General features: G+C 50.5%; 3 protein-coding genes across 3 annotated transcripts; 2 read left to right on the top strand and 1 right to left on the bottom strand.

Moving 5' to 3' along the window:
• Positions 1-90: 90 nt before the first annotated feature.
• CLAFUR5_07175 (Ribosome biogenesis protein BRX1) lies at positions 91-1,167 on the top strand (the record flags this gene model as incomplete). The annotated part of the gene is made up of 2 exons (XM_047906323.1): positions 91-284; positions 345-1,167. 2 exons carry the CDS (start codon positions 91-93, stop codon positions 1,165-1,167), a joined length of 1,017 nt encoding a protein of 338 aa, XP_047763874.1.
• Positions 1,168-1,895: 728 nt separating this feature from the next.
• On the bottom strand, positions 1,896-3,002 carry CLAFUR5_07176 (uncharacterized protein; the record flags this gene model as incomplete). Its single annotated transcript, XM_047906324.1, has 1 exon — positions 1,896-3,002. The coding sequence occupies one exon, from the start codon at positions 3,000-3,002 to the stop codon at positions 1,896-1,898; it is 1,107 nt and encodes a 368-aa protein (XP_047763443.1).
• Positions 3,003-3,699: 697 nt separating this feature from the next.
• Positions 3,700-4,878, top strand: CLAFUR5_07177 (Ubiquitin fusion degradation protein 1; the record flags this gene model as incomplete). Its single annotated transcript, XM_047906325.1, has 2 exons — positions 3,700-3,702; positions 3,766-4,878. 2 exons carry the CDS (start codon positions 3,700-3,702, stop codon positions 4,876-4,878), a joined length of 1,116 nt encoding a protein of 371 aa, XP_047763242.1.
• Positions 4,879-10,816: the final 5,938 nt, after the last annotated feature.

Below are 10,816 nucleotides of genomic sequence, written 5' to 3' on the forward strand. Positions count from 1 at the left end.
TTCCGATCGATTTGATCCCAACTTCAGCGAGATGTGGAGTCGGCCCGATTGAGTATAGCGTCGGATAGGAAAAATGCCCTGGGCGAGCACATGTCAAGTCGACCTTCTATTCCGACTGGTGTTGTCAGACTACACATACGTCGTCGCATTGCACCAGCCATGGCGTCCGTATACAAGCAGGTCGCAAAGCAGCCAAACGGCAAGTCCAAGGACAGTGGCGACGATGTCAAGCCAAAGAACAAGCAACGAGTGCTCATCTTGAGCTCCAGAGGTGTAACATACAGGTCAGTCGCAAACCACCTCCCACCGCTTCTAACGTGCCAACTGACGTGTTGATCTCATAGACACCGACACCTCCTCTCCGACCTCAACTCCCTCCTCCCACATTCCCGCAAAGACGCCAAACTCGACACCAAAACCCAACTCCACCAACTAAACGAACTCGCCGACCTCTACAACTGCAACAATGTCATGTTCTTCGAAGCGCGGAAAGGCAAAGACCTGTACATCTGGCTCTCGAAACCTCCCAACGGGCCCACCGTCAAAATGCACTGCCAAAATGTCCACACCATGGAAGAGCTGAACTTCACCGGAAACTGCTTGAAGGGATCGAGACCGATATTGAGCTTCGACGCAGCATTCGAAAAGCAGGCGCACACACGAGTAATCAAAGAGCTTCTCACCCATACCTTCGGCGTGCCCCAAACCTCCCGAAAGATCAAACCCTTCGTAGACCACGTCGTGGGCTTTACTCTCGCCGACGGCAAGATCTGGATCCGCTGCTACCAAATCACCGAAACCGAAGCCTCCAAGAAGAAAGAAGGCGACTCCGAAACACCTTCCGATGCATCAGCCCCGCAATCAACAGTTGAGAAATCCGCAAAGGGCGAGACACACGTCAGCTTGGTTGAAATTGGACCAAGGTTTGTAATGACGCCGATTGTAATTTTGGAGGGAAGTTTTGGTGGGCCGGTGATTTACGAGAATAAGGAGTTTGTGAGTCCGAACCAGATCCGAAGTGATTTGAGGAGGAGCAAGGCCGGGAGATATAACCGGAGGGCGGAGGCGACGATTGAGAGGAAGGCGAAGAAGAGGGATATGGGGCTGAGGACGGGCGAGGGGACGAGGGAGATTGATGAGTTGGATGATCGGATGGTGTTTGCTTGAGGGAGGTACCTCGTGGTACATTCTGTGGTTAAAGAGCTTTGTCTGCTCGAAGTTTTTGCTCGATTAGCGTGGCGTTCTGGGCAAAATTGTGGTATTGTAGGGATGTACTGCTAGCGCAACGACCGTCTGCGTGTATACATGTCCGTCCTGTAAAATCTCCAATAGAACTAACACGATACCACCCAGACCTTTCTCCCAATCATCAAGCCGCAGCGCCATCACACCAAGTACATATGCAGGATCCTCTCAGCGCTCCCATACTGGCCCTCTGCTATGAACTCTCGACATCTCCTTCGTCTCGCCAAATGCAAACCCACCCTCATGACCCGACACGCGATTTCCGGTTCGTTAGCCACGGCCGGTACCATGCTGGCGAGGTACGTTTCAGCCTCCGCGATTGATCTACCAGAGCGTCGGAAAAGGTCTACGATCATCTGGCAGTACTCGAACCAGAGGGCTGCTGTTGGGGTTTGGAGGAAAGCCAGGCATTCAGCTGCGGACATGATCGGCTGAGATTTGGATGCTGGAAAATGTAAGGAGCGGGGGTTGGGCTCTTGGGGTGGGCTATGGGTTGGTGATGGGGTGGGTGGTACAGATCTGGGTACGACGGGAAGGTCGTGAATAGGGGGTCAGAGCGATGTCGATTAGTGATTTCGCTACTGCTAATCAGAATACAATGCGCCAACTGTAGCTACCTGTCAAGGGAGTAGGATTCGTTCTTACACGCCTTAGAAACCTCTACCCGGGAAGCCGCCACCGTGGCCCATACCACCAAAACCCATCCCAAAACCACCGCCCATCCCTCCACCCATGCCACCCATGCCACCAAAGTACATGGGCTGCATGGTCTTCAACCTCTTCTCCCAGAGCTCTAGCTTCTGCTGCGTATCGCGCATCAAGGCCTTGGCAGCAGCAATGCCATGTTGGTATGCCGTCTTGTGGAATGTGAATTGACGATCTTCTACCCACTTCTGATCAAGACCCATCTCATCACGCTTCTTCTCCAAAGCTGCAGTGGCCTCTTTGAATAAGTCTTTCGCTTCGGCATCATCGTCAAGCCATGTGCCGGCAATCTTGTCACCAGGTTCACTTTTGGGATAGTCAGGGCCTTGTGGGCGTCCGGCAGGGATCGTAGTCCTGGCGTTGACAAGGTCGGCAGGCATGCGGAAGAAGTTGTTGTTCATGGAGAAAGGATTGTTAGACATGCCACAAGAATAGTTAGCCGAGGGAAAGGGGTAGTTGGCCAAGGGGAAAGGATCGGTAGCCATGCCAACGGCGTAATTTTGTGCTGCTCCATAGGCGGTATTCACAGTGGCATAGTGGCGTTGAACCTGCTGCTGTGGCGCGATCATGTTCACTGCAGGCCCAGCGCGTGGAGGCGCACGGGATATTGCATTGTTCCGTGCTGGTTGTTGTGCAAGAGCTGGTACTGCTCTTGGGCCCGCATTACGAGCCTGTTCGACCGGAGCCGCACGTGGCTCAGCCTGACCACGCCGTACTAGCTCGTCGTAAGGCACAGCGGTATCGTCAGGCAGAACTTCTTCGTCATAGGATAGCCGCGGTTCGCCTGGATCGCAATTTCGAGATGGACGCCAAGCCAACTCCTCCAGGTCTGCGTCTGTCGATCGTGCAATGATTTCATGGTAGTCATCACGCGCTCTGAGATCTTGAGCAGGGCCATCATCCCCTTGAGCAGCATCTTGTGGAGGACGAGGTAGTGGCTGCTGGCGGGGCGCTGCATTATTGGCTGGTGCTGCATTGTCGACAATCGGTGGCTGTGCTGCTGGTTGCCAGAGCCTGTGACCTTGACCGTGTCGCCGTTCGAAGTCCGCCATGTCGATTGTGCGTGATTTTGCTCAGGGTCGCTCCTAGAGATTTCTGATCAGTGGTACAGAAGTTTGACCGGGACGATAAACTAGATAGATCGTCGAGCGATCAAACCAGGACATTGCAATTGTGACTGCTGCTCTTTGCCATGTAACCATTCGTCAGTATGCCAAAATTGCGTACACAGTATTACGACACCAATGATGCCTCAGCGGGATCGCACAATCAATCTTTACTTCTTGCTATGTGATGAGGTGTTTGGCCTGCAGTGCATGCTGCTTTCGCCATAGTCGCGAATGGCGCGTGGCGCGGCGGGATATGGACTTAGGCTCTGACAGCTGTCTTGTACTCGACAACCTTCTCACCCGGTATATGCGCTTGGACATCGAGACGCTAGTTTGTAAATGATGCTGATGTTCATGTGAAGGCGAAGAGGTGAATGTCGCGTGGAAGTCGCGTTGAAGTTAGTGTGCTGTTAATAAGCCAGATCCCTGCAGGTGAACTGACGTACCGAGCTCGAAGCTGGTGCTCACATGTGGTCTTCGACCTTCAACTTTTTAGTTAGCCACCTGCGTCTCCATCTCTCCCCTCAACACGACCACATTCATCGCGACACACACTCCAGCCGACATCACGGCAGACCGAGAACACCCACATTATCCCTGACAACGTCTTCGCTGTTTGCCGCAGCAGGCACCCGACATCATGGTATGCAATCATTCCACGTTTGGGAATCAAGCTTGATACGGTGCTAATAACCCATCTTTCCAGTCGTACTACTACGACGAGACCGATGCGATGCAGATGTACCGCAGCGCCATGATGAACCGCGGAGGACGACCACGCCGATTCGACGAGTACTACCGATGCTACCCCATCGCCATGATGCCTGGTCCCGAGCGCGACGCTGCGAATCACGGTGGCAAGATCTTCCTCCCGGCCTCTGCCCTCGACAAGCTCACACAACTTCACATCACATACCCTATGCTCTTCGAGCTCGTCAACGGTGCGAGGGGTAAGAGCACGCACGCCGGTGTGCTCGAGTTCACAGCAGAAGAGGGACGATGCTATCTACCGTTCTGGACCATGACCGTGCTTGGTCTCGAGCCGGGCGACCTCCTACAGACGAAGAGCACAGATCTACCACCAGGACAGTTCATCAAGCTACAACCCCAGAACGTCAACTTTCTTGACATCAGCGATCCGAAGGCCGTGCTCGAGACTGCATTTCGGAACTTCTCGTGTTTGTCGCTTGGTGATGTCTTCACATTCTCGTACAACGACACTGTTTACGAGATAGCAGTACTGGAGGTCAAGCCGAACGTCGACGGCAAGCACTCCATCAGTGTGCAAGAGACGGATCTGGAGGTCGATTTCGCGCCGCCGGTCGGATATCAAGAGCCGCAGAAGAACAGTGGGACAAGCACACCACGGAGCATAGGATCAACGATGGCCGGGAAGGGTGGCATGATGCATACAGAGGGAAGCATGGCGCAGGCGATCAACTACTCGTCGATCGCACCGAATTCTACGGAGGCGGCAAAGGGCGCAGCATCGGTCAACTTCGGTGGTGCAGGCCAGCGTTTGGTAGCAAAGAAGGGCAAGTCCGCAGTCGCCACACCTACATCTACACCAGGCACATCGACACCAGTGACAGGCGCCGCAGGTTCAGTAGGCATTCCCGGGATCGGGCCATCCAAGACGGCTAAGAGACGTAATGGACCTCAGCCACTCCGGTTACCTCCTGGAAAGCTATTCTTCGGCTACGAGATCAAGCCACTCAAAGACAAGGATGCTGAGCAGAATGCCGCAGAGCAGGATAAGAAGCTTTTCTTCTCAGGTGAGGGCCAGACCTTAAGAAAGAAGAAGGATCAGAAGCCTTGAGTGTGATCTGCCCACTGTACCGTGTCTCCGCAGACATCGGTGGCTGCTGTTCATCAGGCACGAAATTCACCGGGCGTCCTCGCGGCTGAAGAAGAAGGACTCTGCTCGTCTCATGGGCTCCACAGTTTGGGCGTTTTCGATTGTTTCACAACATAGGGACCTGCATAGCGTGGCGTTGGGAAGATAGGAAGATGCTTCGGACGTGCCTCATCGGCACAGTGCGGCGTCATATTATGAATGCTCAAAGACGACTTCTCCGATTCGCTATCTGTCTGGGGACTCGAACTCTGGTCCAAACATACTTACACCTCGCCCGGGCCTGCACAGAAGATAAGACGCGACCTTTCACGACAAAACCCGTTGCATTTGCCTGCAGTTGCAGCACGTCCGCTACTCAGAGCCAGCTGCTTGGCGTCAATCTCGGAGCTGTATATACCGCACGGCTTTTTACGCTTACATCGACAGCCAATCAGCATCAAGGGCGCATGGTTTAGTGGTATAATACCTCTTTAGCATCCATCCACGGAAGCTTAATTAGAGGTGGTCCTGGGTTCGATTCCCAGTGTGTCCAATCGCATCACAATGCAGATGCACAATGCCCGCGTACGGTGATAAGATCTTTGGGCTAGCTCCTCCCTTTTTTTGGATGTGAATACCCGACTTCCAGTGCGCGCACATCCGGGACACCGTTCATAACGCTTTCACGTGCTGGCTTGTGCAACTCGCGGGAGAAGGAGCATCCGGACAAAGGATTCGAAGGTTTAGGCAGCAACGCACGACGACTGTGCGATTGGCCTCTTTTCTAGACACTTCAGGCAGCAGCTTCAGCTTGTCTCTACAGCGCAACAACTCTGTCACTGGTCTTTCCGGATCCTGTCGGTGCCTGAAAGCGGGTTTCAGGTTTTGGGGGCTCTGTGATATGATGACATGTCGCTGGATGCTGTAAACGGGTTTCCGGACTCCGGATCCCGCTGCTGTCGGTCGATGGTATTCCTTAACTTAGATCTTCGTGGGACGGCCGATTGTATCCCAACTGAGCGTATAATCCCTGACAGTTCTATCATTGCATGTTGCATCACCCGATGAAGCTACCTCCCAAACGATGTGCCAATCTCATCTACACTCCTCAACCTAATGCTAAATAAGTATACAGAACCTTATCCGCGAACATAGCAAAATGACGGTTTGGGCCTGTCCGCACTGGATAGCGAAAAGGTCAAGCGCACACACTACAGCACGTTATATGAAATTATCCGACGCTGAGTCGTCACCCTGTACGCTCCATGGGAATGAGAGATCAGCAGACGCGGTGGGATACACGCTGAGGAGGGGCAATACAGTCGTCACGTACTGGAAGGTCTTCTGGCACAACGATTTGGCTCAGGGCCGAGCCGTTAAGCTCGATGAACGGTGATGAAGTAGGAGCGGTTAGCGATCAATGGGTGACTTGTAAAAGAGGCCTTGTATTGTCTTTGATAGGAAGGTTACATCTTACGCTGGTGTAATCTGTCTCGATGATTGCATCGCTCTTGACAAAACACGTGAACGACGCCCACAGTCCCCGGTTCGTCTTGCCACCGTCTGACAGTGTACATGCGTAGAGAAATACTTCCAGGTTCCCAAGAAGAGGCTCATCGGCCATGCGCACTATGTTCCTCGTACGTTGGGCACGTAGTGTGCACACGGGCTACAGTCCACGTCGATGGTGTTGTCTACATCTGACAATCCATATGCGCAGAGAATCCTAAATCTCCTACCAGGCCGCATGGGCCGTGTCTCGCGCGCGTTTCGTAGAGCATGTCTGAATGCGCAGTTGTGCTTTTCGCAGATCCGCTTTGACTGAATGAAAATCCAGGCGGGCTACCGAAGGTGCGGCTTTTGTGTTGCATGCACGTGGTCGCGAACGCTGCCGATCACATATGGTTCTTGATACGCACACAGGAGCGTACAGTTGGTTGCCTAGCGTGAAACGTCCACTCGATCTACCCAGAAAGACCGTATGGGCCGCCACTCTTGTACGTTGTGCTCCGTGTTCGAGCAAGCTGCAATCGCTTCAAGTTCCGTCGCGCTCGGATTTCAACACCTCTGGATTAGTATGGTCAAGAAAGCGTTGTGGGCCGTCGTATTTGTGAATATCTTGTACTACACTGTGCCTCCGTTCCTCGTCTGTGCCTTCGGGCAAACACATTATTCTTTGGGTGTCGTCTTGCATGCGGACTGAACCGCCGAGCGCGTAGAGCTTTGGAGACAAGACTAACACTTTTGAGGCTCAATAGGGAAGCGAATCGACTTGGTAGTGCTTTTGGGAATGTGAAAGCCGATGCTTCATTACGTCGATGGTCGCCTGTAAGCACATAAACATCTAACATCCCCCCCGGCGTGGCGAGCCACCCTGTGGAACGAGCCATGTAACGGAACTTCGACTCGCATATCTTCCCTTTAACGTTCGCGTAGAGACTGATAGTATTGCGCCCACCTACGAACAATCCTCTACCTCCCGACTAAGCATTACAAATATTACGGTAGACTAGCGGCGCAAGTAATTATTACACTAATGTAGCTAATCGACCTCTTAGCAGTTAACCACTACTATATTCCGTACGCAAAGTTATATATAATATTCGGTAGGTAGATACTATAGTAGATAATCTAAGGAATATATACTCTACTTAGGATAGTATCGTAGTACACTCGACTATATACCGGGAGTTTCTCCGTTCGCTAAGTAATATTCTTAGCTAACGGAAGGGTTTAAAGTATATAATAACGTACTTTACTACCGAGCGAACTATACTACCAAGCGGGCTACTTTTACTAAGAACTATACTACTTCTACTTTAATTACGACGGTATCTTAACACGACGACATCCTATAGAATCGTTACTAGGAGGACAATTCCTCTTTAGATTCTTCGCTATCTAGCGAGTCTACTTAATAGGTACGTACGTTATACTCCGACTCGCTATATTGCTTATAGTATTATAGCCTTAGTACTAGCCGAATACTATCTAGCGACTCTCTACTCACTTCCTACCTCCTAGTATCCTCTAGAGGTATCAATTGCGACGCCTTATCGAAGGTTAGAGACCCTCTAGACTAAATGTCCTTACGCTTTTGTGCTTTCCGCTATATAAGGGCCTCGTTAGACTTATATAGCTTACTAATCTCGCTTTATATAAGAGCTATCTGATACGCTATCTCTCTACTCCCTCTCTATTACCCTCTTAAACGACCTTCCTCTTTCTACTACGCCTTTCTAAGCCCGTAACGACGCTCTAAGACGTAATAACACCTATTATAAACCCTATCTTGTCGAAGTTATAGGTGTCCTAGTTAAGAATACTATACTTCTCCTTTATATTACGTATAAGTAAGAACCACTTCTCGATAACGTCTAGATCTTCTATTAGGGCTCGCTAACGATCGTATCTACGTATTATACGAACCTTTAGCTTACGATGCCGCCTAATAAACCTGTCTATCTAATTAAGACTAGCGGGCTTAAGACCCTTCTCTTATAGTAATAAATCGGCTATTGCTCGTATACTAGCCTTTAATAGCGGGAAACCTCTAAGATCTAGCTCGAGTATATACTTAAGTATCACCCTCTCTACTAGCTCTATAAGCTTCTTCGAATTAGGCTCGTAGTTACCCCGAGGAGGTCGTCTATTTAATCGATACCCTAGTATAGTTCGAGACGCGTCGTATACCTTTATAGTAAGTCGATTCGTAATTATCGCGTCGCGTTTCGTGGCCTAGACAGCTAAGGTCAGTTTGGCCTCGTTTAAAGACAATATACGCTATAATAGTAGTTATATAGCTATATCGGTCGACGACGAGAATCACCTATACGTAGTATCGGCTACGAACCTCTCGTCTTGCTACGAGAGAGCCAAGTATTCTTACGCTAGAGCGTCGTGGGCGCGGCGGGCGCGTAACGTAGGCGAAGCCGCGGCGAACAGAGGACTACTAGTAAAACGGGTATGAAAACTATCCGACGAGCGTGTACTCGTGTCGGGAGCGAGTCCCTCTTCTTTCTACGTGTAAGAAGGGCGCGGAACCGTGGCCTATACGCTCGACAGGACACCTCTAGTATAAGTACAGAATTTTCACCTCCGGAGACCGTAAACCGAGCGGGCTAAGCGACGAACATTAGACGAGCGGACTATAGAACAACAACTAAGCGGACTATACGACGGCGTCGAGCGGACTACGAAACAATCTAGTGTTTACTAGCGGGCAATACGGTAGGTAGGTGGACACGCGACGAAGCCTATAAGGGCCTATTAAACACCCGGTATAGGAACGAGGGTTTTGCCTAAGGCACTGCCTGTCCCGCTACATAACGTACCTAGTCTGACATAGTAGATTGCGACGAGGAAAAGACGATAGCCTAAGCAAGGAAAAGACGGCTATTAGGACGGGGAAAAGACGTACAATATAAGTAGATTAGTTCTATAATCGGGGAGGATCGAGGGCAGGGTGATAAGGAACTTCATATTAGTTAGTAGGTAGAAACGTAAGGAGTACGCTGCCCGGCGTAGTGTGTGCCCCGAGCAAACCTACGAGGCATAGACGGCCGCTTTCTAGAGATAGGCTACGGTAACGCGAAGGGCGTCAAAACCTAGGGCGTAGTGTACACTAGTAGCGACGGCTAACACTGTCTATATAGCCCGAGAGGACGGATGCGTATGTCGGTCAATAGAGAGCACTAAAGGGCTTAGGCCTATAGAGGTAGATATTGGCTTAAGGAGTAAACAGGGGGGGAGGGCGTAGAGGGAAGCTTTTGCTCCGGGCTAACCTCTCGAAACGAGGCTATACGGTAGTACTAGATAAGTAGGAAAGCGCGGTTAAGACTTGTCACCTTATCTCGTAGCTAGCTTACTAAATACGATTCCTTCCTTGCCTCGACATCGTAGGGGCCTTCGACAACGTCTTATACTAAAGGCTAATATATATCCTATAGTAGAAAGGCATCCCCTAGTAGGTAACGTCGTTCGTCTTCTCCTTTCTCTAGGAACGGACGATATACCTAGTCCTAGGAAGGTATACGTCCGACCCGGTGAAGGTAGAGACTAGAATACCTTAGGGATCTACTCTCTCCCCTATCCTGTTTCTGATATTTATGTCGGATCTAATCCCCCTACTCACCTCTCCGCAAACCTTAGCATCGGGGTTCGTAGACGATACAAACATCCTAGCCTAGTTAGACTCGACAGAAGAGAACTATCGCCTCCTTAAAGATAGGCACAAGAAATGCGAGGAGTAGGCAAAGAAGCATAGTGCCCGGTTCGCCCCTAAAAAGTACCAACTTATATACTTTAGTAAAGCGAGAACACACTATAATATAAAGGCGGCGGTAAGAATCTAAGGCTACGAGACCAAGCTATTAGCGGAGCTACGAGTACTAGGGATCTAGCTCGACCCGAAGCTAAGCTAGAATGTATAGATTAAGAAAGCCTAGAGTCGAGCGCAAGTCAATAAAGCCTCGATAAAGAGGCTTACGGCATCTATATAGGGAGTAACATTCGACAAGGCAAGAGTAATATATAAGGCGATCGTTAGACTAGCTATGTTATACGGGGCACAGATTTAGGGAATAGGAGGCGTAGGTAAGCCGATCCCGAAACGGATAGAGCAACCCCTAAATAGGACATAGGTAGGCAACCTACGTAGGGTACTAGGCGCATACAAGACAACGTTAATAAGTACGGTAGAAATAGAGACAGGAATACTACTAATCGGCCAGTACATCCGGGGAATGAGAATTCAATACGCGGTAAAGACGATAGGTTACCTAGTACAAACCACGATCTAGGAGGCAAAGAATAAGATAGAAAGCCGCTACCGGAGAGGGGCAGGATATAGGACAAGCTAAAAAGAGAATGACCTTACTACCTTTACGGCCGTATAGACAAGTACCGAATGGCTAGCACG

Source organism: Fulvia fulva, chromosome 6 (assembly GCF_020509005.1).
Source record: "Fulvia fulva chromosome 6, complete sequence".
NCBI classification, from domain to species: Eukaryota; Fungi; Ascomycota; class Dothideomycetes; order Mycosphaerellales; family Mycosphaerellaceae; genus Fulvia; species Fulvia fulva.